This window comes from Gambusia affinis, linkage group LG19, assembly GCF_019740435.1.
Source record: "Gambusia affinis linkage group LG19, SWU_Gaff_1.0, whole genome shotgun sequence".
Classification (NCBI taxonomy): domain Eukaryota; kingdom Metazoa; phylum Chordata; class Actinopteri; order Cyprinodontiformes; family Poeciliidae; genus Gambusia; species Gambusia affinis.
Window position 1 is genome coordinate 14,957,754 of NC_057886.1, and position 26,716 is coordinate 14,984,469.

The 26,716-nt window shown below is 37.9% G+C and overlaps 2 protein-coding genes across 2 annotated transcripts; one reads left to right on the forward strand and one right to left on the reverse strand.

Annotated features, from left to right (window-relative positions):
* Window positions 1-529: 529 nt before the first annotated feature.
* Window positions 530-25,964, reverse strand: tbcd (tubulin folding cofactor D). Its single transcript, XM_044100158.1, has 39 exons — window positions 25,503-25,964; window positions 25,367-25,417; window positions 25,184-25,281; window positions 24,961-25,062; window positions 24,430-24,576; window positions 21,243-21,298; window positions 19,788-19,920; window positions 19,035-19,080; window positions 18,816-18,948; window positions 18,422-18,567; window positions 18,280-18,340; window positions 18,067-18,141; window positions 17,790-17,884; window positions 13,251-13,407; window positions 10,136-10,193; window positions 10,020-10,049; window positions 9,616-9,701; window positions 8,217-8,297; window positions 8,052-8,125; window positions 7,805-7,922; window positions 7,659-7,719; window positions 7,542-7,564; window positions 7,421-7,452; window positions 7,241-7,303; window positions 7,085-7,161; window positions 6,646-6,727; window positions 6,433-6,551; window positions 6,233-6,324; window positions 5,790-5,930; window positions 4,267-4,350; window positions 3,954-4,112; window positions 3,657-3,795; window positions 2,206-2,327; window positions 2,020-2,097; window positions 1,855-1,941; window positions 1,690-1,777; window positions 1,127-1,236; window positions 922-1,006; window positions 530-814 (listed from the first exon to the last, which is right to left on the reverse strand). Exons 1-39 carry the CDS (start codon window positions 25,684-25,686, stop codon window positions 794-796), a joined length of 3,594 nt encoding a protein of 1,197 aa, XP_043956093.1. The 5' UTR covers window positions 25,687-25,964; the 3' UTR covers window positions 530-793.
* Window positions 13,829-17,745, forward strand: znf750 (zinc finger protein 750). Its single transcript, XM_044100159.1, has 3 exons — window positions 13,829-14,059; window positions 15,516-16,781; window positions 16,880-17,745. Exons 2-3 carry the CDS (start codon window positions 15,532-15,534, stop codon window positions 17,430-17,432), a joined length of 1,803 nt encoding a protein of 600 aa, XP_043956094.1. The 5' UTR covers window positions 13,829-14,059; window positions 15,516-15,531; the 3' UTR covers window positions 17,433-17,745.
* Window positions 25,965-26,716: the final 752 nt, after the last annotated feature.

The following is a 26,716-nucleotide window of genomic DNA, read 5'->3' on the forward strand; positions in this document are numbered from 1 at the left end:
TAAACTGAGTTATGTGAACCATGCCGTAAAGTGTAATGCAATATACTGATTACTAGCTTAAGAAGCTTCTGCTGTGTATGACGAGCCAGCGAAACCACCTAACTCTAAAATAATGCAACAATTGCATCTTTGTTGAAGACTGCGTGGCACAATGTGGCCACTATCAGCCACTAATTAGACAAGACCGTACCAATGGTGACACAACAGCCTCTGTTCTGCAGGCGAGCATGAAGACTCCGCTATCAGGCCTCAGACTCCTTCAACCGCTGGTACCTTTGCCAGCGCAGAAAAAGTAGGTCTGCCTTCCCTAAGGGGAAGCAGGGGCCTCAGTGACATTCCACGATGTGTGCCAAAACATTTAAATGGTAACCATTTCCCTGGAGTGTTTGCAAAGTACAGTTTAAATTTCACATCCCTGTGTTGTTCCAGGTACAGCTTACATGTAGACAGCTCATCCGAGTCCTAAATAGAGCGTCGAACAATAGTATTATTGACAGAAAATAACAACAAAAAAAACACTTGCTACAGGTAAGTTTAAGGTCATTTATTGTTTTACAGCTACAGAAACAGAGAAAAAGGTTACTGTAGGCGATAAGCCTCTAGCGATAACAACAAAACAGATCATTTTTCTTTCATTTTTTACAATCATGTTCAATTATTTGAACAGGCTGCAAATGCTGTGCATTTCTCTGGCAGACGGTCAAACGTCCTGACACAGATTCAGAAGAAAACTCTAGCTGCTCAGTCCTTGATTTTCTTTTTACAGAGCTCCTGCTGAATTCAATACCGGTATTCATGAAACCTGGGCAGGGCCCTGCAAATGAAAAGAGTGTTTGTCAGGGTATTCTTAAAACAAACACAAAACCTAAGTCCGCTCAAAATATTCAGAAGCAGATAAAGGTAATGATGTTAAATCGTTACCTTGGTTATTGGTCGTGGCCTGGGCACTCCTAGCCAATCACAAAGCTGATTTCTGCGCTCTCGCACTGTGTCAAGGTCGCTCTCCCTTAAATGGATTACAAAACCGTTGATTTTTTTAAATAGATTCAATTTACAGTAAATTCTCTGGGAAAAAAAAGATGTTTTTACAACTAATTTGACAACTTGATTATAAAATAATACGAACCACTGAGTGTCACTTAGTAAGTTTAAGACATCCTCGAGCACATCTGGATCAGCAACGTCATTGTAGGTGAGAAGCATCTCATACATCTCGGCGGATGTCGTCTTTCTTATCTGGAGTTATAATAAAAACAATGAACATCACAAAAAATAAAAACATACACACGAATAACAAAAATAATAATGTGAATAGTGGTTTAGTATAATTACATCAAAACTATAGATGTCTAAAACATATTTTATTTCATTTCAACCAATTTCGCTATAATATTTGACTCCTAAAGAAAAAGTTCTCAGTCTCAATTTATTTCTATTTTATATTGACATAAAAAGGGACAGCATACATTATTAGAAGAATAAACAAGTTGAATGTAAATGTACCCAACTTTCTAATTTATAAGTTTTTATATGTGGACCACAATTATCTACATAAAGTTGGATTCATTTAGTAAAAATAAACTCGCCAGTCATTTAAAGTGTGCTGATATCAAGAGTATATGAATTAGGGTTGATAAACCTTCACTACAGTGAATGGGGTGAGTGTGCAGTCCTGCTCTGTGAACTTACTATTGGGAACGCATGGCAGAGCAGCATCAGCAGCTGGGACAAAACTTTCTTCCTCACATCTCCCTCAAACTGGATCAGTCCACAGTATCTGGAAAACAACCAACAATAACCCTTTCTTCTGCTTTGGTGGTGCAGCTGTAATCTAATGTACACAAGAGAACCTACACGTAAATACAGGCACGTATCTTGGCCACATTCCTGGACTTCCTGAGCTCTTTGCAAAGACCCAAAAGATCCACACAGACCTGGTGACTTATGAAGCAAAGAGACAGAAAACTCTGGTCATCCCTGAGGTATGTAGACACAGTTTTATAATAAAAAGTCACTTACTTTTCTTGTGTGGTCAAGATTTCAAAAAAGTTGTTGGCAAGCATCCGACTGAGCATCATAAGTAGGGGAACAGATACTCTTAAAGAAAAAGAGGAAACAATTTTGAAATGTTGTAGATATTAATGTGATGAAAAGAAGTGCTTTAAAGTTACACTACAAAGATTTATCTGGTTTAGTTTAATGTACCTGTCATTCTGAAGATTATTCTTAAATATCCTCAGCAAGGTTTGCGTAAACTGTGTCAGAGCATCGATGTCCTTCTGAATCCCTTTCAGGAAGGCAAACAGCGACTGGGAGGAGTGATTCGCCTGAACAAATGCAAAAGATTGCAGGAGTCTGAGCAGCAGGACAGAAGAGTCATCCATTGCAGTGAGGATACAATTTTCTGTGATTGAACTATGCCAGGTTGACTCCTGAAAAGTAAGAGTAAGGCTCGTTTCTCTCTGGCTTGTGAGCGTACGGCCCTGCAGTGTGAGAATCATAATCTTGGCCCAGGCATTGCAGCAATCTTGGCTCCTTTTTCTAAATGCTGTGCAAATACATCAGTGCCTCTCGTCTCTGAGGATTGTTTCTGCAGAAGTAGAAAAACTCTAAGAGCAGGAGATAAAAACAAAAGCGGAGCTGGATGGTCTCTGAGGGAGCTTGCTTTAAAGCACCAATGGCAGATTGGTTTACCTTCATGGGCCTCGAGGTTGTTATTGCAGGCTTTAAATTTACTTTCTTTATTCCATCTATAAACATTCAAAGCTAAAAATAAGCTCAAATTTTTGCAGCCTGGGCTGCTTCTGAATGTCTGGTTTCAACAGGTTAAATCGCAGTGGGAGAGGAATGAGGCCTTGATCGACCCCAGTTATGAGCCCAGGCTGGACCTCCAGAGAGATGTTGCTTAAAAAAGGCTGCAGAGGAGTTTCACAGGCATGCTTTTAGGATAGACCGCAGAATAAAACCATGAGAAAAGTTTCTATGTCAGCATAAAGAACGAACGTCAACAGAATCAATATTTCAAGTCCAGTATTTATGCAAAGGTTGGCTGAGGAGCGACAACAACTGAGCTGTGAGATTCTAAGAGCCCACTGAAAAGCAGGTGTTGCACAGATGATAATGGTAGACAAACAGCGCCCCCTGTTGGTCCGACAACCTGAATAATAAACAGATTGCTAATGAAAAAAGCATGTGGTGGCATTTTGTGATGTGGTACTATGTAATTTAAAATCCTGCAATCAAACACAAAAGTTATTTTTTTGTCACACAGCATAAACTAATAAATATCTCAGCCATTTTGTTTCCACGTTTTGAGCTAAAACAGAACTGAAACATCAATTTATCTTTGTATGTTTACATATTTTGCTTTGTTTATGCCCTTGACCGAAAAAATGCTCTGGCTCCTACTAAATTCACATTATGGGTTTGATAGGTGCTTTAACAGGCAAATCCTCGGGTCAAAATAAAGGCAAAGTGTCCCTCTGTGCTGCTACGGGTAACATAGAGCTCTGTGGCAATGATTGCGAAAGCCTCTGGAGTATCGGAATGAAACAAAATCTTTTCGTCCGCGTCATTTATTGCCAGTTTTTTGTTTTTTTTTTTATCTTCCGGATCTTCCGGCTGTGATTTGACAATTTTCTGCTTCTTCCACTTACTGTGGACTCGGTGATCCCTCCCACTGACGCAGACAGCCCCAGCAGGGTGTGGTACTGATACTCAAGCAATCCAAGCAGCTGTGTGATGTACTTGAAAGCCTGGGATGGGGCATTCCAGTTTAGACTGGTGATGGTCTCCCTGGAAGAAAAACCAAACAAAATTAAAGATTACCAAAAAGTGTCTTTAAATCAGGGCTGATGTATTTTTCCCCAAAGTAACCAAAGCCGCACAGAAAACCCACATTCGTTAACTTGTTACAAGTTATAAAGCTGCTGTAATATGCTTGAGAAGCTCACACAGGAAAGATGCTTAACAGCTCCTCCTTGTGGGGTATGTGAGGTACTACAGGCTCAGTGCTGTGAAGGAGCTGCAGGAAGATGTTTCCAGCATGAGCTCTGTAGTGGTCATTCTGCTCTGCAGCCTGTTGAGCCAGGCAGCACATCATAGACTTCACCCTGCACACAAGCCAGAGCAGACATTAAAGACAAATCAAGCAGAAATTAAGTCTCACTTTCACATTCACTTGGTGCAGAAAAAGTCACTGCATGCTTATAAATGAGACTGTAGGTGCACAAAAAAGGAGTGAAGCATTCTGAGGTTACTACTCACAGGTGTGGTGAGAGGATCTCTGGAGCACTGCTGGACACCATCAAGGTGATTTCCTGTAGGCTTGTCATGGCTGACTTCCTCACCCTGGAACAGAGACAGGAGAGTTAACACAGTAAAACCCATGTGAGGATGTGGATTCCCCTTCAGCTACAATTTACTATGATTTAACTGAGATTTAAAAACAATGATGCAGAAAAACCAATGAACATCTTAAGATTTTTTTAAATGAACATTTTTGATGAGCATTTTTAAACAGCTAAAGTAGGGCAGCAACCAACTGTTATTTTAGTAATCAGATGATTTTTTTCGACAATTAATCAGACAAAAAGTGGCAATAAAGTGGATTTTTTTAATTTAACCATATAAACTCTTTTTATACAATTTTAGAAATACTTCAAAAGGATGAAAAAAAGTAATTATTGTTAATAAGAAAAAAAAAACATTTTAATGCCTGAAATGGGATAACGTAGCACTCCTTTAGTGTACTCTTGATCATTTGTAACAAAGTATCCATCTGCATCTGCTACTTCTAACATCAATATATGAAAAGCTAAACCCTTTTTGGTTGGTTTAACAATAAATAAAGCTAATCTGTTGATCTATAAACAGATTATTATTATTATTCATTTTATTTACAGTTTGAATGAGATTAAACCAAAACTGGAATTCTGGGTAGAACATATTTACAGACAATATTTACAAAGGTTTTCACTTTATCTTAAATGCAAAATGTATAAATATTTTTTGCAAATTTTTGGCTTAATTAGTGCTCCGTGTTTTTTCAGTAAATGCTCTTTATTACAGCATGCCTACTCCAGTTAACAATTAATCAGTTATTACATCAGGTGATAAATATTTCAATATTTGATCAATTGATAAATCATTTTGGCCCCAAGTAAAAAGCAAATTAAAATAAATTCAGATCAAAGCCGCTGATGTGGAAGGGGTACTTTTCCTTTCACTATCACTGCAGGAAGGCGCCTCTGTTTTTTAAGAAAATGGAAGGAACTGTTATGTTTTATTTGGCAAGAAGTCATTTAAGACTTACTTATGAGGCAAGTGGTTTTGGAGTCCCTAAGCAGACATGTGAGACACGAGATGCAAATACCAAAATACACTGAGCTGAAATTATGAAAGAGTGACATATTTCTACACATAGATAAAAACCTAACCCCGCATATGATAGCAAACATTGCATTGGTAAAGCATTTTGTGATCAAAGCAACTTTTGGAAGGGTGGTACAATAAAATTTTTAATTTTAAAAAAGAGAATTCTGTTTGAGAATGCTAGAAGAAAGCAGGAAGAAAGAAAACAAAATAAAGGAAGGAAAAAAAATTACTAGACCGCCTATCCCTTTATGCGAAGACAAGTGACAAGCCAGGTGACATTCCTGGCCATTCCTCAAGCATGGCCTGAAGCTACGTGTGAGAGAAGTATTTCTGTTTTACTTGTGTGTGAAGGGTCAGAAAAAAAACACCGGAAGCCTCAGGCAGGAGAGCGAATCTCAGGATCCAGTACTCACCAGGCTCCGATGTCCCCTCTGCTGTCTGTTGTGTAGTCGTTGATGCTGCAGAGAAGAAAGTCGAACACCTCGACTACATTCTCCGAGCAGAGGACAGAGTCAGGGGAGCCATGGGGACAAACACCTGCCTTGAGGAACACCCTGACAAAAGATATGAAACAAGTTTACAAAGTGATGCAAAATGTTAAATAAAATCAACAAAGTAAGATTAATGCAGCAAGCTAGAAACAAAATTGACTTTAGAGGAAATATGCAAAATACAATCTGATTAATAGAAGGATGTCCTTCTGGTCCTTCTGGTAGAGTCAGTCCATAGTTTACTTTGGCGTTAGTGTTTATAGAGCTATGTGTTTCAGCAGAAAACATGAGGAACCATGGCGAGACAGAAGGTACCTTTGTGTCATGAACCTGAACCATCAGGCAAAATGTGTAAAAAGACTCACTGAGCCACTGATCTGACTGCGTCTCTCCTTGCCTCAGTGAAATTTCCCTCCTTCTGGCTAACAGTGCACATCTGCTCGAGCCCTCCAAATATCTAAAACAGAAAAAGAAGAACACAGAATCAATATTTTATAGCAATTTATCAAGGCAGTTAAATATTTTTTTTAAATCCTGAATTCATATTTGTACTTTAAAAACCCACCTGCTTCAGTTTGCTCTGGATCATAAATCTCGGCAGACAGCCGAGGGCGCGAGCAGATCCGCAACGGGTGAGCAACTGTGGACTCTTTAGTCCTTCGAGGTACTGGGATATGAGCGCATCTAAGCAAGTGAACATAAACTGTTGTTATTAAACGGCTTTATAAACTTTTTAATTTTCATTTAGGGTCTAGAGGGAAACAAGAAGAAATCCCACCTTGTATTTGTGTGTCAGCCTTGTTTTCTTGATCCTGGTAGAACTCCTCAGACAAGGCAGATAAGGCTGTTACTACGGAGACCTGCAGACAGGAGGAGAGAAAACTCATTGAGCTGTAGAAGGCCACACAAGTATAGACTTTTATATATTTTATTATCACTGTACAAGATGTGTATTGTGGTTTAATTTTTTTACTTTTATAAAAGGATTCTCTTCACTTTAGTCCCAAACAAATGTCTAAAGCCATAGTTTTTCTTAATCTTATACAGTCCTCAGTCAATTTTTGAGACATTAACAAATTGAAATCACACAAACAAAACTAAGTCGAAATACAGATATTTTTATTAAGGTAAGACTTCAGATATGAAACCTCTAAAATCATGGATAAATCATTATTAATTCATGAACCTTGTACATATTGATAAATGCAACAACTTACAATAAAGTCCTCCTTTGCTCCACTAGAAAAGAGATGAAGATTCTTTATGGTGTCGTCGATTAGCGACTGCCACGCAGCTGAAACATACCAGAAACCTTTAGCTTTGACTTTACAAAAAACTATTATAAAGCTAAATCTGTTGGTCCTTTTTCTTACTGATTATGGGGTCGTTCTTAATAGGCATTTTAGACAGGGACAACTTTTCTATGAGACTGCAAACTGTAAAAAAATAAATAAATAAAAAAGTAACAGAACAGAAATACATATCAGTTTTAATCATAGTTTTCACAACATCTTCTTTCAGTGATTCAATTTTCACATGTGACTTCGACCTACTTGCTGGTCTCATTAGTGCTCCACCGAAGCCCCTATGGAAAGGAAAATAATTTTATATAAAAATATTTTGCTTTCTTACGACATTACAAGCAAAAATGTTGAAAGGAGCATTTCTGCCTACCTGTATTGTTTTCTTTCATGCAGCTGAAAGTGCCAGCAAATTTCAGTTAACTACACCACAGTTTGACCACAATTTACACAAACAGAAAGTACTACTGAGAACTCCCAGTTCACTCACCACGTTGTGAATGTTCTTTAGTGCATCCACACATTCTGGAGAAATTAGATCCATCACAGTCCTATAAAAAAAACAGAAAAACTCACTTTATTCTGAGTCGTTTCGTATTTATCTTAAGGCTGATGTTTTATATATTTTAAGTCTACCTGTTGCTCTGAAGAGCTACTTTGTACAACGCATATGTGATTTCTCCACATGCCAGAATGGCTCCATGACGACTGTGGAGATCAACACCCACTGCTAGGGTCAACAGCTGCGGCAAAACTGCATTAAAATGAAAGAGAGCACCGTCTTTACTCACAAAATTTAAGCAAAAGTTTACAATCGGTGTTTAAAAAGCTTTTCTTGTGGCCTATTGAACTGCTAAGGAACAAGTAAGGTGACATTGTTTACCTGTTGTTGCCATATAATCAGGTGCTTGAGGCGTCAGGTTGTGGAGTGCTTTTGTGGCAAGCAGTCGGATCGCGCTGCGAAACAAAATAAAGAATGTTTCCTAAAGATATTAAAATGTAAAAGATCATCGCAATGATTTTAATAACAAATGGTGAAGGTTCTGACCCGTCCCAGTGGTTGATTTTCCTGGATATCAAATGTTCGATCATGGATTTGGTGTACTCTGGGAAACCAGCTATAAAGACACTTAATAAACAAAAACAACAGTCTTAAGATAAACAAAAAATGAAAGCCATTTCTTTTACATGTCTGCATAAAGTCTTAAAAAGAAGAAAACTATATTGAACTCCTTTTCTATATATATGATGCCTCTGTGTTCAGTCATGCCCTAAGGCTACCCTCTTTCTCTGTGGGGATGTTTTCTGTTTCATTTGTGACAAACCTGACAAATTATGCAAAACGAGGTGAATAACAAATGTTCATATTTTTAAAACAATTAAATGTAATTGTGAAGGTCCATCCCGGTATATTGGAAAATCTTCAAAAGGTTAATTTTCTTCTTACATTCAATTGAAAAATAAAACTTGCATATGTGTATATTCAAGCTTCCTGTAAGCACGCATTTATTTCTGTTAATTTGGACAATAATGTCTTACAGCTAATCCAGATTCACAAAAAATTTGAATATTTTATTAGACCATTAAGGAATGATTTTGATGCAGAAATGATATGGCCATGTTTGAGCCTACATGATCAAAAGGAAGAGAGCTGACTTGACAGCCGCTTATATGACAGTGACTGACACTTTCCACCACAGCATGATAAGCCACAATAGATCATTGTTAAGAGATCACAGAATGCTGCATCCCAGCACATGACTGAAAAATTGAGTGGAAGGAAAACATGTGTGGTAGAAAAAGGGACTTGATAGGATTGTGAAGCTAAACTCGTTGAAGCGTCGGGAAATTTGCAGGCTGCTGCATGACTGTGTTTCGAGAAACACCACACACAATTCAATCAGAACCAGAGATGCTGTAAGAAGCACCGTACCTGAGCTGAAGAGGAAACAGACTGTTGCTCAGAGATCCAAAGTAAACATGCATAATTTTTAGCAAACAAAGATTTATCGATATTTATTTGTCATTTTTAATGTGCTACTATTGAAATTGTCCTGGAAAGTATAGTTTGAATTTACACCAGCTTTACGACAAAATCCTTAAAATTGGCAAAAATAAACAAGTGAATATAGCAATTTGTGGATAATGAGCATATAATATCAGAGTATTACTCTTTGAATTACTGAAATTAATTTTAAATGATGCTATTGTAATTTACTGATATGCAGTTGTACTGACAAGATGTTGAAATTAAGAGAAATGTTTTGAAATCCCTCATGGCAACAAGATCTACGCTATGTCAGATGGAAATTGAATAGAAAAAACTATCCTTTGAGTATTTGTGAGCATCATCGTGTTATGAATATATTGGTGGGATACTGTGTACTTAAGCAGTTTGCAATGGACATAAAAATAGCTTTGCATGAGCAGTTCAACACTGTTCTCACCTGATGTTCAGATAGCAGTTGTTGATCATTCCCACAGCAAAGTAGTCTGCTGCTGTCACAATGTCGATGCCATGAGGGAAGGTGCCCTGATGAAGAAAAGCATAGAATATTTTCACCTTAGGATGGACTGTTTTGCAACACAAATCAGCAACATTTAGGATGTCTACATTCAGTGACAGAGTTCCCAATTCAAGTAATGACAAATCTAAAAAGTTCTTGCTTACGGGCTACTGGCACATTCAGTGTTTCAAGGTGCCCTGTAGCTACACTAGAAGGCCATTTTCTTTAAAAGGTCCTCGTAATGAGGCAAGTTTGAGCATGAACTGAGTATCTGCCTGCAAATAAGCGTCAAATAAGGATAATACTGTCATAATGCTCCGGTCGTCAAAGCTTCAGTCACAAACCTGTCTGCCGACATTCTCCTGGAAGGCAGCCTGAGACGAAAAGAGACACAAAATAAAAGTTTTCTCATTCACAATCTTTGGAAAAGCAGCATGATGAAGTTTATTAGCGAACTTACAGATGCAGCTCTGCGGCAGTTGATATTGCGATCAAATACAGCAGTGATCAGCAAGGCGCTGTGGAGAAATTTGTTTTATGTGATAATCCAGATTTACCACGCACTTTTGTAATCAGAGGCCGACCATAACCACAAAACAAACTCCATTTCCTCAGTGCATCGGTTCAACGCCAGCTATATCATTACCCATGACTCTTGAACAACATAAGAGGTTTTATCCCTTCACACTACATTACTTTTGAAAATCTCAGGGAGTGTGTGTGAAAATGGGGGTGTGGGGTTGCTTACATATACATGACAATGACACCCTGAGAAAAAAGAAAATGCAGTTGACCATGTTTACTTTCTTAGCATGTAGTTTCCCTTAAAAAACCGCTTCTACCCAGAGGGTTTGGAAAAACAACACAGTTCTATACAATATCTAAACCTAAGGTATCGGTGAAAAGAACACACTGAAAATCCTACAGTTGTAACAGGTCTATTCATGCAAGTTGCAACTTTGCAGGAGAACACAACTGTTTGTATGTGCCCCCAAGTCAGTAAGGGCCATTTTCACAAAAACACATTTTGAGTACTTGTCATCGAGCTCTGATGAATTGAGCAGGAACCAGCTTGTCCCAGCATTTCTGCCAAACGGCGACCGAAACCTACAACAGCAGGCGAAACCTGGCAATCTTGTGGCCCAGGGAAAGGGAGGGTGTAGTCCCGGGCGCTGATGATGATTTGCAAAGGGGTTAACTCTGACACTGCAGAGCTGGTCTGCACAGTCAGAGGCCGCAGGTCCATACTTGCAAGGCAAGAAAGCATGACATAAACCGTTATTGTTAACAAAGACTGAGTGCAGCTCACTGGGTGATGAGCTACGTCTGTGCTCTGGTTAGAGATTAGATGTGCGAATCCTGAGATAATACTTTTTTACTTTTCTACAGTGGATCTGGAGCCTCTAATTGAATAAAAGACAGCTTTGTCAGCATCCATAGTTGAAGACAAGAAGAAATGTCTGAATAGCTTTGTAACTGACTGCACAAAGATCTAAGAGAAGCAGGTTATTGGCCTTAAATAAATGCACTGACATAAGCCTTATAAGGCCATATTGGCATTCCAAATGCTTATTTTCCATAGCAAACAGTACCCACTATTCTTTATTATTAGTATATCCTTTGTACAGCTAAATTAACATTATTTTAAGTCATACTTTCAGTTTATTACAACTTTATACAGTATTTATAAACGCTTTCCTGAACACATTTACAGTAAAGCCAAACTTTCCTGCCCATCATCAAGTGACTGTCATTTTGTCATTTTAGGTGACAAAATGACAATCAGTCATTTGATTGCATGATACATTGCAAATGAAAGCAGTTCTTCTACCCTCCAGCTTTATTTAATATGCATTTAGCAAAATATCCAATGAACTGGAACTGAGTAAGTAGAGGTACCAACGTGTCACAGAAAAACTGGTTTGAGGCAGTAAATTACAGCTTACAGGCAAACTCTGCAGTTTCTATGCAAATCTCACTGATAAAGTCTTTCACAACCAAAAAAAATGTGTATTTACTGATAGTATTTTTCTTTCTAATAGAGGGTTTTACAAATCTGCAGGACTTTTCAGCCTTCTTGCCTAAAAAACTTAAATACAGACAACTGCAAGAACAAACTGCAAAACATCCATGTCTGAGTTAATATGTAGAAACATAATCATAGAACATCATTCAACCTTAAAATTTTTACCAAACACTCTTTGTTCTCCTGTCCTTCTAAGCTGGCTAGTTGGACATTATGTTTCAGATGAATAGAATGTTTAGTTTACTAGTTGGAGTGACTTTTCAAAATAATATGCTGCTTTTGCCAAAAAATCACTACTGTGACTACGGTCATTGCTGATTGGTGATACGGTTCAGCATAAGCTCTGACTCCAGGATGTTGTACCAGAGGTACAAATTTGGTCATGTAAAATTTCCTACCCTGACAAGTCACTACAGCACCAGCCCACTGTATGTTTTTCTGACTGGCTGATCAAGACCTCATGATAAGGGCTCTCTAGAAAGCTACCACTTCAAAGAAGTTCTACTAGCTAGTGCCGACCCAATCATGAGGCTTGATCAATTTCCGTTGATAACCGTTGTGATGAATGTTTGCTTTGTAAGGCATGCTATGCTAGCTTGACTATTTTTGAGTCGGTCTCTGCATAACCCAACCTCTGATTTTTATCTTCCGCACATGTGCAAAACTTCAGCAACCTTTTTATAAGCGTGTCACCTGCTTCCAAATCTAAATCAAAAAGATGCCAAAAAGAGAAGCTAGTCCACAGGTCCATCTAAAATGAGTTTCCCAAGAAGTTGTCTCTAGAGAAACCACCATGGTTCCAAAAAGAGATGTGAACAAGGTTTGGACAAAAAAAAAAAAACAAAAAAAAACAGAAATGCTTTCATTATCCTATTACTGGCAGTTCTGGTGACAAAATGTTACCTACAACGAGTAACACATGTTATTGATAACTTTTAGGGATTCAATCAGTTTAAGGATGAAAATTTTGTCTTTTAAATAACTCTTCCTCAATTAAAAGTATCTATTTCACAGGCAGAACTTTTACAGTAGTTACATGAGGTTTAAGACCCATAGATTTAGGTTGTCAATACCAAGTGGATGAAAATTGTGTAGCATTAATTGTTACTTTTTATCTTTGTAAGTGTAGAAAGTAACTCAAAGAAAAAGTTGAAAAAATTTGTAAAATAAAAGTTGTTTTCTTGACAAATGATGACAGTTTTTGATATCATTGAGGCTGACTGGTTCCAAGTCATTTAAAGTGTCTCTACTACAGTTAGAATTAGAATATCGACATATTAATCTAATGCTGAGAGATTTTTTATATTCTTTATGCAGTGTTACCGCCCCATCAGCAGACAGGATTTGTCATAACTTGTTTTAGCCTTGTAAAACTGTTTTTTTCATATTTAATCCTGAAAACTGAAGTTGTTTTAAATAGAAGAGCCATTAACCTTCACACGGTCATTGTTTTTTGGACCACCTTACAACCAAAAGACAAAATAAAAATTATTTCAGGTGATATTTATGTATTTTTTGTCTCAGAAGGATTAATAGTAACGGGTGTTACCTTGCAATCTGGGTGACAAATGGCTGGAGTTCCTTAGGTTCATAAGCTCTGGAAAAAGACCAGCAGACATAGCAGGCAGCGTCACGCACGTTGGAACCGACACTGCAGGCTCCCCTCTTCTCATCGTAGGTCAGTGCTTTCATTATAAGTGGCACGACTGAAATATACAAAAAAGATGAATATCTCAAGATTGAAATCAGATAATAAAAGCTTCATAAAAACAGAGAACTTTACCCAACTTCACATCTTGTGTTCAAAACATTGAGTAATTATGAGAAATATTATTCAAATTTCTTAGAGAGGAACAACTAGCAAATTCAGTTGTTTTTAAGCTCATATTTCATGTAAACTAATCCTGCAACACCACACAGAAGAACCAAGCAGTAAATGCAAATCCCTTGCAGGTCCTGAACTTCACTTTACAAAATATATATCGAGTCAGTGTGGAATAAAGTTTGTTTGACCATTTTGACAAAAGCTAGATAAGGATACAAAAAGAGTTATATCTCCAATTCAACATTTAAATCATTGCTTGAGGCCTGACTAATATCAGGTGCATCACTGTTGCCTGAGGGCCCTGCTGTTTGGGCTGAAGCACCACCCACTAGAGAGGAAACACCTTACAAAGACGAACTCAGCACACAGCTAAGATCACACTTCCCATCACACTCATCCAACAAATGCGTTCTAAACTCTGAGCTGATAAAACAAGATCTTTAAAGCAGATACTGACATTTGCTGTGAATTGTGGATCTCCTCTTCGCGGGCTTCACATACGGGAACAGACATTGCTGCTTCAATCAGAACAGGTAATTTTTGTCCAATTTGTGTCTTATTTATTTAACGTAAAAATAGCAAAACATTATCTCTTTTAACAAACAACTGACAAAGTTTGACTATGTCACCGCACAGTTTTAGTTAGGCTGTAAATAGCACTGATATGTACAAGGTGTGCACCTGTTACAAACAGATCCTATCTAACCTCTGTTAAGTTTGCTGCTATTAGCGATACGTAACTGATGTATGCATGCCTTTGTGTTAGGCTTATGTTGATAATGAACAAAAAAACTGCAGAATTTAAAAACTGTTGCCCTTTTTTTTTTTTTATAACTCCTCTACTTCATGTTTCCTGGATGTTATCTTCAGTTAAATATAAGAAATAATTTTGATTTGCTGCGTATTCACAAGACGAATGGCTTAAAATCGTATTTTGAAGAGAATTTATGTTCCTTAGAAAGGGAGTGTCCTTGCATGCTACTTTAGCTGAAACTTGAGTGACAACTTCTTGCGACAGTGCACGACAAGCCGGTTTCTCAATCCACACCCAGCAGCCCTAAACTAACATCTTTAGGTGATGTTTTATTCAAGAGAGAACATGCAAATCTTAAAGACAGAAACCATATAGAGACGTTTATATATATATATATATATATATATATACATACATACATACATACATATATATATATATATATATATATATATATATATATATATATATATATATATACACTAAAAGAATTTCAGTTATTATATTACACTGCTCTGACAATTAGCAAAGATGAATCTCACTGCAATCCTCATTGGCAGTGAGCTTATCAAGTGATGAATGCATCCCGCAGATGGAGTCATGGGAAGCAGGTTGGTAAGCAGGTTGATTCGTAGTTCCCACGCTGACAGCACACAGTTTTGGTGTAAGAGAAAGCAAGTCTCTGCATGCCCTCCAGGTCTGCGAAACTCAAAAGAATGAACCGTCTGTATGGTGAATTAGCAGCCCTCTAACTTTATAGGAAGATGATTAGAGAGTTATAGAAACGGCACTGATGCGTGAGCAGGCAGCGTTAGCTGACACGTGTCGGCTGATGTCAACAACCCAATGCCAAACCAAGACTGGACCGGGATATATGCAAAAATGTGGTAACAGATTTGCATAAGGCAGACAGGTTTTCAAATTTAAATATTTCTCTACTTAGTAGCCATTCCACTGAAAAGGAACAAATGTAGCCTGAGGCTGTGGTGTTTTGTGCACCAGGAGAGTTTTTTAGCCATGCAACTAAAAAAACGCATAGCTAAAACTTCAAATGACAAAAGGTCTTTCTCTGAACCAGTCTAACAACCCATCACTTGGGGAACAACTATCAATGACTTCAGTGAAAACAAATAGATTTTAGGTTACATTCACTGATTCAACATTTTGTTTTTGATAACTCATCAAAATCTGCAGCATTACTATTTCACCTAGAATATATTATATTATTTTTTCAGGATAGTCAGCGGCAGGATGGAAACGGATCAGGAGCGCAAGCCAAAAAGGCCTCACTACATCCCTCGGCCGCCAGGCAAACCTTTTAAGTACCAATGTTTCCAGTGTCCTTTCACCTGTAATGAAAAGTCTCATCTCTTCAATCATATGAAATACAATTTGTGTCAAAATTCAATCTCCTTGGTGTCTCAAAAAAATGGACTAGCACCCCGACAATCAAAGGTTGTGGCAAAGGCGGTTTCTGTCAAACCAAAGGATTGTACAAAAGTCCTTCCAGCAGTCCAAAGCCTTAGTTCTGAGAAACAAGGAGCGGAAGAGAAGAAAGACGAGAGCAGAGATGACACAGAAGAGTTAGATGTTGGTTGTGACAGTCCAGTGAGGAATGACAACCAGAGTGTGGCAAAACCAAATACACTCACTGACAGAGAACTCACAGAGAGTGATGAGGCCAAGGCTCTGCCTCGCCCATCTGCTTTCTCCCCTGTCACTCCCAACCGTGACGGTGCCGAGGCCTTGGTTGCAACTGTGCAGCGAAGAGAGGATTCACCAGCCTCTAACATCAGCCATCCAAGCAGCCCGTGGGCCAGAACTCTTCCTTTCAAATCTTTCACCCCTCTCATGGTTCCCGAATACCCTCCCTACCTCATGCCTGAACGACCCCTGTATCCGCCATACTATCTATCCAGACACATCCCCGTAAATGATCCAAACGTCTCATCTTTCCAACCGGAGTTTATAGATACCCAAAGATCTCTGGTGCAACCACCCACTGCCCCAACTCATGGAACCCCAATCCCCACTTATCCTTACAGATACTGCCACACTCTTCACCCAGGCCCTCCTCTGCCTTACACCCTTTACAGACCCCATGAGCTTTCCATTCCAATTACCGGACACAGGTATTTTTCTTTCGATGGCTACGGTCAAGGCTTTGGCCAGAAGGACTATGACTTGTACATGTATTCACATTCCAGTCACAACAACTCTCACAGCTCCGCCCAAGGGGAGAGTCACCAAAGTGGAGACAAAACAACCAGGCTGAGTCCTAAAGAGGGCTGCTCAGCCTCAGGGTCACCTGACAGACCCAGTCAAGCAAACATTGTCCTGAGAGACTCGGAGTCTTCCCAGTACATGACCACCGGTGAGTCAGAGACCTCCCTCCAGCTTGGACACACATCTAAAGTTGTGGAACCGGTCACAAAAGATTCAAGACAAGAAGAGTCGGCAGAAACCTTGCTTCAGTTAGGAAGCCATCGCTTAGACGGAGGGTAAGAAAACGTTTTGGTTGTTTACCCTTTTCCTTATCAAGTGAAATTATCCTGTTTGCAGTAATTGATCTCTAATATTTTTGAAATGTCCTTTTTAGGTTGAATGAAAGCGGTCTACGTGTCTCCTTGTCTGATAAGAACCATCAAGAAGAATCAGACAATGCAGCTCCTCTAAACCTGTCAAAAAGAAACCAGAACCATGAGGAGAAATCTGAAAAGGGGACGATGGGTTGCGATTCATATAACGTGAACAACACAGAGCTCCCTTTGAATCTCAGCCTCCGAGCTTCTCACAGCAGCCCAACCTACAGCTCTGCTCCAAGTCCTTCAGAGGACCTTCCACCTACAGTAGACGAAGATCTGGACGAAGGACCGTGTGACCAGAGGCAGACTGCAGCTCTGGCTCTCTGCCAACTTGCCACTGCTAGCTCTGTAGCCTCTTCAGGTGATTTTCACATTAAAGTCCAGACCTCTGAAGACTCAATGGACTCCACAACTCCCGACTCTCCAAAAAGGACCAAGTCGACAAAAAGAGCTAAAGAGAGTGCCTTGAAAAGGCATAGCAGCAGCCAGAGTGAGAGCAAATTTCAAAAACTGAGCAAGAAAACAAATGCAACAGGCCCAACTCTGAGGAGGAGGACCCGCTGCTAACAACTGGACTCTGCCTGCAGCAGAAAAGATACAATGAGATTATATCTCTAATCTGCAGACTGAAAAGATTGTTACAAGTCTGGAAAAAAAGAAAATCAAAATGACTTGTTTAATCTACAGGTGTGCTGTTACAGGTATCAGGATACAGTCAGTATCTGGTGCTTACCTTTGATTTACAAGGGGAAAAGGGGGACACGTTATTTAAACCCTGTCATCTTTATATAAACATCAGTAAAAAATTCAAATGTAAAAATGTGTAATCAATGTAAATACCAGAAAGAAATGTAAAGAAAGAAATAAAAATATGATTTATTGAAGTGTTTGCCCATTTATTGAAGTCCACTTGAGCGTACATACCATCAGTCAGTCTTGATGGAAGCAGCAAACCTCTCCTTCCTAGCTCTGCCAGTGCAAGGCAGCCTCCATGCCAGGCATTATCCGTTTCTTGAAAACTACAGAAAACAACCTTACAGTTAAAAACAAAGAACACGGTGGAATATAAAATAGAATGTAAACCTTTCCCAGGACCTTTTACTTGTTTGTTAAATAAGAAAGCAGAAGCAAAATTAATACTAAAATAATTGGGAAACTGTAATTCATGGATGGAGCCAATCTGCCCAAAGCATAAACCAACCTGAAGCAGTCCAAAACTGATCCGACCACATCATCTGCCAGCTCCTTCGGAAGCCTCCCAGTCACCCTCCCAATGCTGTAAAAGTACAAATTAAGTTTTACCACACACAATGACTTGTTTCTGCATAAAGAATTCCAAAGACAAGTAACAACAAGGAGGCCTTTTTAAATCAATCATTCAGCTTTTCTGGGTGTCGTATAAAAAGACCTTTACCCCTTTGCTGCAGACCAGCGCACAACTGTTTCCTTATCTTTCAGGCCAACAAGTAGGTGCTCTGAAAGAAGAAAAAGAGGCCACAAAATGTTTCTTAAGCAGCAGTATGTCACTAAAAACCTGAGTGCAGATGATGACTTACCAATCACAGTTTCCACCTCCTCTGGAATGTCGTAGTCCTCTTCTTGCTCCCGAGTCTCTGTCTCAGGAGTGACAGCAGCAGTGACAGCAGCAGCGGTGTGAGACACAGAAAGGTTAGCAGCTAGTGAGCGACTGCCTCTCTCGTACCTGGAAATACACACATTCCTCTTTTAAAACACATAAGTTTTGCATCCTTTACTGGCAGAAAAGGACAAAAATGTTTCATTAGAATCTAGTTGGGGGGAAAAAAGTACAAATACCTAAACTGAAAATATGAATCAGTTTATCTGACTGTCAAATCCTTCATTCGATTATTTTAGTTCCAAGAAAGTGAAATCCAAGGTAATCATACAATAAACTTGTGATAACTGGAGTAAAATAGCATAATATCTGACCTCCAAGCAGCCAAACGTGGCTTCAGGAATGTAAGGCCGAGTCTCTGAATTATCTTAATGTAAATCTTTCGCAGCATGGCCTCGCTGCTCTCTGACAGACGTTTCTCCTCCAGATTACGCAGAACTATTGGAGCTGGAAAATCAGAGTTAACAGAGAATTATCACAACATCAGAATTTTCTCACTTTCCAAGAAAGGTTTAGCGGGAAATGGAGCCTACCATACTGTAGAAAGTCATCTCGTTTTCCATGTTTTAAAAGTTTTGCCTATAAGACATTGAAATAAAAAAATATATAGCTAATAAAATTTATAGTTTTCTCAAAGACCACATAATTATATTTTATTTAAATAACAATCCTTTACATTTTTAGTGTTACTACAGTACAATCTTTTAATTTGCTAAATTATTAGTCATTTAGAGCTCTTTGCGAAAGAGTTTCATTAGAACTTGTATGGATTCTGGTGACAAAGCACACTTGGCCAGTTTTGAAAGCCTTAAAGCAAAATTTCCTCATAGCAAAACACTTCTGAACATGTTGTGAAAATGTATGTTCCAATGAATAAAATGTTTTCTTTATATGGGTTAAAAAAATTCTTATTACACACCAAAACCTTTTTTTTTTTTTTTTATAATTTATCAATAGTAAGATATCTTCAGTGAGGTCCTGTGTGAGACATTATGCTCAAAAGCTGAATATAGTCCCATTACCTCAGCAAGACTATCATTTGCTGAGAAACCGTTTAGCCTAAAGCTGCAGATTAAACTCTCATAAGTTACTTGAAGCAACATATCCCACACAGGCAGCAGGTGCATTACACACCTGCTACAACCACACTAACTATTGTGTAAAGCATACCAATCATGTCAGCTCTTGTAAATTACAGGTTGAATAAATCCGAGCACGTACACGGCGTCCTCAAATCCCCACCCCACACACGGACATGAACTCTAAATCACAGGTGCAGACTTTACCAAAGACTGCAGGACACCGTCCAGCTTCCTGATTTCTATCATTGAGTCGCCACTGCTCTGAGATATAGAGGTGAGGCTCCAGTCCAGAAAGCCCCCGAGATGTTTCTGTTTCACGTCAGGGCGTGTCATAAACCTGTAGGGCCGCGTAGAATCCGACAGAAGAAATATTAGAGGTTTTATTAGGATAGACATAAGAGAAATGGCAAACATAGTCCAAGAGCAACACTGCCCTCTAGTGATGATGAAGAAGGTTAATTTCATCACTTGATCATTAACATAAAATTTATTTTTTGAACAATTCAGATGCATTTGTGATGATTTCAAGCATTAAAGAGAAACACAAATAGATCAGGTACACTACTCAATTTTCAGGTTACTGGAATGCTAAGTTTTTCTCTTACAAAATTAGCCAAGGAATTTTTTTTATTATTTTATATATATCTATATATATATATATATATATATATATATATATATATATATATATATATATATATATATATATATATATATATAAAGGTAACTTTATTTATATAGCCCATTTTCAGCAACAAGGCAATACAAAGTGCTTGCTATGTAGCTGTAAGTAGCTTCAAACATGAAAAGATTTCATATTTCATACAATAAGTTAAGTCCTGATTTAGTATAGCATAGTATTGGAGACATGAGGAAAGATAGCATGGTTACACTAGAATGTTACATTGCTTTAAAAACAAAACTTATTATTCTAAAAGAAATAAAATATCACTGCAACTTCTGCTTAAATAAATAGGTTATACCTTTTCATTATAGCTTAATGGGCATTTTTATATCCATTTTTATTAAAAAATGTGTTCTTGTATTTTTGGAAATAATTTTATGTATGTTTAAACATTTTTTTTAAATTGGTGGCCTAAATGTAAATACAAACAATATTTAATATACTTTTCATATTCATTTAACTGTATTAAAGGTGGTATGAAAACTGTATAAAAAGTGTAAATAAGTGTCTTATTTGCATGCTTTTGTTCTCTCCCTGGTGGCACCAACAACCTTTTCAGCATGTCAATGTTCTTCTTAGGCCTTCTAACGAGCCATCATTTGATTCAGGTGCGTTAAACCAAGGAGAGAACTAAAACATGCAGGAGGCCGGCCCTCGAGGACCGAGTTTGGGGACCCTTGTTCTACAGCATTTCAAACTGTGATTTAAGTACAAAATGGTGGAAGACCTGGAAAAGAAACAACCACATCTTATTAAAAAATTTTACCACAGAAACAGAATGAGGTTTTCAGGCTGTCTATAGATCTATCCATGTACAGCACTTTGGAAACCATTTGTTCTCTTGAATGTACTATATAAATGAAGTGGATTGGATAAACTGTAGTGGTACTAGAACTCTGATTTCATTTAGATTTAACTTGAAAACACCAGTAAAAACAGGCACAAAGCAAAAAAAAAAAAAAGGTTGTACTTACTTTGAAACAAGAACTGGAGCAGCATCTCTAGGACTGCCCATGGCTAATAGATAAGTCTAGAAAACCAAACAAGCACAAAAGAAACTTTAAAGAAGTATATAAAAAATTCTTTCATAAAAAAAGAAAAAATTTAAATAATAAAAAAAATATTAGTAAATGTCTTGTTTCAAACGTATTTAATTTGTATATTAACAATAAATGATGTTTTTTTTATGCAAAGAAAAATAGACGCTGAGAACAACAATTTCCCTGACAGATTAATTAATAAAACTGTCTATAACAATAGACCTCAGCACAGAAAAAGCATATAATCAGTCCAATAACACAACAGTTATTGGACTGATTATACACAGTAACATAAAATAGTTCTTCAGGTCTTAAGGTTATATACTTTTACCATGGGGCATAACTGGTAGAGTTTCTTTTTTTCTGTTTGGATTATTACAAAGACATGGAGGGAAAAAATAATACTAAATGGATCTCAAGTTGCTTTTTCCTGCAAAAACTTTGAAATACACACACAAAAAAGTGAGGAGGCAATTTATATTAACAAATAAATACCCAAACAATTTATATTTTGGAATCTGCATTATTAAGAAAGATTTGTATTAAGCTTTGTCTTGTGCCCAGAGTACTTGTTGAATTGAAGTAAATGAAGTTGTTGTTTGTTGTTCACTTAAATGAAGTTTAAATGGATAACAAATCTAGCTAGCAAGGATTTATTAGCAGTTAGCAGTAGCCTCAACCGCCTCAAGTCCAGCAGCTAATGAGATTGGTGCAGACGATAATGAAGATGTCTGCGTCCGACTCAAACTTTTGCCTGACAAAAGTCTGACGAGAAAAATAAATTACATAGAATATACGAAAGTAAATAACCCTAACGCGAGAAAATGTAAGACCGGTAAATAACGCATTTAAGGCCACGTTATTATTTCCATACCCAGTACCATAAAGTGATTTTTGTTTAGAAATTGGTGTTTTTGACATTCTGAATTGTTTCTGAAGATTTTGTGTTGTTGGAGCTTCAACGATACTGCCTTGCTTCTTTCTCCTCCCCTCGGAGCTCGAGGCTTTAGTTAATGGACAGTCTTCATAACGTGAACTTCAATATCCGTCTGCTACAAAATATTCTAATTGAAAGAAAATGGGGAGTACCTAGTTGTGTTTCGTGTTATATTGTTCGATTTTAACCACACAGCACTGCTCCAAAATAACTGCTTAGGAACTTATGACCACAGATTTTACTTACATCACACGAGAGCGAATTCACGTCTACTTCCAAAACACTGTGGCTGTTAATGAGATTGGTGCGTTTGATTAAACGGACTGGGACATTCTACAAGGGTGGTGTACAGACATAAAAAAATGCCGCTCGCATTGAGACAAGACGAACAATAAATCGAAAGGAGCGGGGCACGGGGAACGCGGCGGAGCAGTTGGAGAGCAGCTGTATCAGTACTGCGTCTCAGAACAACCCTCGCTTTCATAGTCGAGGATCAACGGTGACTTCTACGAATAGTTTCTGCTACCAGCAATCAAAATCATTCTTCTCGGTACCTACGCGCAAACTGGTGATAAGTCGCCTAACACTGCTGGATACCAGCTGGAAAACCCAAATCATACAGCCGTTAGCGGTCGACAGGGAACCGTTAACTGCTAACGGTCTCGCCTCCCTCTGCAGGAAAAAGGCTACTGAAAGACAACTTATCAGCATTCAAAATAAGCTGTTACGGAGCTGAAAACTCGGTTAGTGCAATAAGAGGAGGCAAGGCGCTGATTTGAGCGCAGTGGTGAATGTGGACACTAGGAGTGCACCGATTGCAGTTTTCTGGCCGATTTCCGATCACCGATCTTTAAAAGGTTTGACCTGCCGATACCGATTTAAAAAATTTTTATATGACCAACTTTGTGTTACAAGGTCATAATTAACTTTCAATATTCCAATCTTATTTTATTGAAAAACATACCTTTGAAGCAATATAAACTTACAAGTTACAACAGTCTTCTCACATATGAGGATGTTGACGAAATGATCGGATCCCTGATTAAATCTGCTGGGAGGAAGCCTGTAAACATTACTCTTTTAGGCCTTTATGGGAACTTAAAATATTACATAGGAAAATTCATGAGATCCTTTTGTAGTAACCTTGCAAAAAAAGGACAAGAGGAAGAAAGTCTTTCCTCTCATTTAGCTTCTTTATCTAGGATTAGCAATGATAACCTTAATGAGGATAATATATCTCTCCTTAGTGAAGGTCAAACTAAACTTGATGAAATATATAAATAGAAGGCTCGAGGTGCGTTTGTCAGGTCTAGAGCGAGGTGGTTGGAGGAAGGGGAGCAGTGTTCTTCCTACTTTTTTGGTTTAGAAAAGTCTACACTTCGTAATACTTTAGACACACTTAAAGTCAATGACACGATTGTATCAGACCACAAAACCCTTGGATCATTTTGTTCCAATGTTTACAACAACCTCTATTCCTCTAACTACTCGGGTGAAAAAGCTTCTTTACTGATTGATTCCAATACACATTGCAAAGTTAAATCTGAAGCTGAAAGCAAAATGTGTGATGCTAACCTTACTCGAGCAGAAGAGGCTATTTTAAGTCTTAAAAACATATCGCCTGGTAGTGATGGGCTGCCAAGTGAGCTTTATAAGAAATTCGTAAAAGACCTGGCTTAGTCCCTTTATTCATAGAAAGTATTGGTCGCGGAGAATTGCCTCTTACTTTAACACAAGGCCTTATTACTCTGATCCCGAAGCCTCGCAAAGACAAATTACTCATTGACGACTGGAAACCTATTTGTTTACTTAACAATGACTATAATGTTTTTGCTGTTATTTTGGCCAGAAGAATTAAACAGGCCCTTGGTTCTATTAGTGATGAATCTCAATCAGGCTTCATGTCCCACAGACACATAACAAACAACTTAAGGCTTGTGCTGGACCTAGACTATTCAGAACTAATAAATGATAACAGCTATATTTTGTTTTTAGACTTTTTTAAGGCTTTCGACTCTTTTTGTCCATATCCATAATTGGGCCATGCAGATTACTAATGCCACAATTAGTCAGAATTACACACAGGTTCAAATATGTAACTCTAATTGAATGGGTTTTTGGTATCTACCATTATTGTGTGTTTGAGACCATGTAACTGTGTTTGTGTCTTCTTATGTCACTTACCTTTGCAACAGTTAAAATACGCTCCATGACAGGCTCTTTAATTCTAACACCCTGAGATTCTAGATGACCATCCAGACGAGAAAGGTCAAACGGGATCAGGCAGGTCATGGACAGCCACAGCAGCAACATGTAGCGCGTTTCCCAAGTCTGAAATGTGAAACAAATAGATCTTACCAAATCACTGTAGAAAGCATATAGTTTGCACACAACTGTAACCAGCCACAAACAAAATTGCTACACAATAGCACTAAATCAGTAAATTGTGTTTCTACAGCACCTTTCACAGATGTATAGATCACAATGTGCTTCACATAAGGAAAACAAAACAATATCATGACTATTAAACTGCAGTCTTATTATGTGAACCTAGAATAAATGGCCATGGATATAATACTGTGACACTGATATAATTTAATATCATTTAAATCCACTATTGTCATTAGTCAGATTTTTAAATCTGACTAACGATTTATTGTTATACAGACAGAATGGCAGAATGAATATCTGTCGAATATTTTTGACATTGTTTACCTTTAAATCTGTAGGATCCTGTCTGGATATCATCTCCAGAACTGGATGAAAATCAGACACCTCATGAGGAAAAAGTTGCATAAAGACTTTATAGCCTCTCACCTAATGAGAAGAAGAAACAATTATATAAATCAACTAAAAGACTAAGTTATATGTTAGAGAAACGTATGAAAAATATGTGAGTTACAGGTTGGGTCACTCACATAATAACATTTCAACTGACCTTACAAATGACATAAAGGAACTGAAAGCTCAGATGAAACAATGAAGAGGGTGAATTTTCATTCCTTATGAAGTTCAGCAGCATATTCGTTACCCATTCTAATAACAGTACAAAAAAATAAAGTGAATAGACTTTTCATTTTGTCTGCAAAAAGTAGTATTTGTAGTAATGTCTGCAGTGTACCTAGATGAGGATCCAGCAGATGAGGCTGGTCCTGGTACCTGTCCATTATTACTGTTGGCATAAAAAAAATACAGACTATTAAGGACTGAGGTTCAAATCCAACGTGATTTAAAAGTGTTATTGTGGTTTGCAGCACCTCTGAACTTCTGAACTGCAAACTCCCCTGCTCTATCGTCTTCGTGGATCTCTGGAAGACTACCGATGAGTGTTCTGGTTTCTCTGCTCTCGCTGAAGCCACCCAAAACACATATTTTAGTAATAGCATCTGCCTCTTCCTCCCCTCCTTCTGGGTAACCGGTTTCTGCTTCCGATAAGTCCATACTGATGGTGTTGTTTTAGTTCCTCTGGAGCAGGGTATTCTTGTATACTAAATTTTACAATACTTAGCTAGCTAATATTAGCATCTCACCCTAGCAAAACAACTGGTAAAAGCTATGAGGCAACAGAATTAGAAAGAAAAACCCGTTTAAGAATAAAATACTATATTTTGTGTTGGTACAGAGAGAGCGTAACGTAATTCTACTTGCAAAAACGAGTGTAAAATCTTAACTGCTGGGATGCTGACGCATAATAGACCAGTAGTGACGTTCCCCACCCCTGCACGTTGATGTGCCGATCGTAATCGAGTCGACCGAAATTGCAAACTCTTTGAAATGAACGACGGGAGCCTAGTTTTGCTGGTTTACTATGTTTTCCTGTGTGCTTATCTTTTACACTTTCGCACTTTTTTGTATATTAAACCTATAGAAATATTCTCAGGTTTTCAGATAGTTTTTAATTATATATCCACTGTAAAAAAAAGGAGAGCCCTCAATTTATCATATACATCCTCCTGTGGTGTGCTTCCTAAAAACCTGTATAGCTAAGAGAACTGAGATATTTTTAGATGAATGATTACAAAGAGTCGAGTTTTTATTAGTTTTCCTAGAACTACATATTTATTTACATATTATTTGCTTTTTGTTTTGTTTTTTGTATTTTAGACACTGTGGTTTTCCTATTACAGTACAGTAAAAAAAAATTAAAAAGTCAAACCCATGTCATCTTAAAATCTGACAGATTTAAATTATTCAAGCCAAAAACTTATTCTTGTGAACAATGCCATAAATCCTCATATGTGTGTTTGCACATATGCTAATTCAATTTCCAAACCCGACTCGTTTGTAAGACGTAGAGGTCTCTGAATAAAAAGCCATTTTGGAAGAGTTGCTGCTGAACTGAATCAAATTATCTGAATCCTAAGCAAGAGTCGGAATTCCCCTCAGTGGATGTGCTTCGAAACGCCACGCCTTGCTACGGCGAGTGATTGGATTCAAAAAAAGACAAAATGCAGCAGGGCCGAGCCGCGAG

Bases quoted from the DNA above. Each gene is read 5' to 3' on its own strand.
- znf750 (XM_044100159.1), top strand. From the start codon at position 15,532: ATGGAAACGGATCAGGAGCGCAAGCCAAAAAGGCCTCACTACATCCCT. The intron at 16,782-16,879 runs GTAAGAAAACGT...TGTCCTTTTTAG, and splicing joins AGCCATCGCTTAGACGGAGG to GTTGAATGAAAGCGGTCTAC.
- tbcd (XM_044100158.1), bottom strand. From the start codon at position 25,686: ATGGACTTATCGGAAGCAGAAACCGGTTACCCAGAAGGAGGGGAGGAA. The intron at 18,142-18,279 runs GTAAAGGTCTTT...GTACTTTTACAG, and splicing joins CGCTGGTCTGCAGCAAAGGG to CATTGGGAGGGTGACTGGGA. The intron at 2,098-2,205 runs GTACATTAAACT...TTTTTCTTTAAG, and splicing joins AATAATCTTCAGAATGACAG to AGTATCTGTTCCCCTACTTA.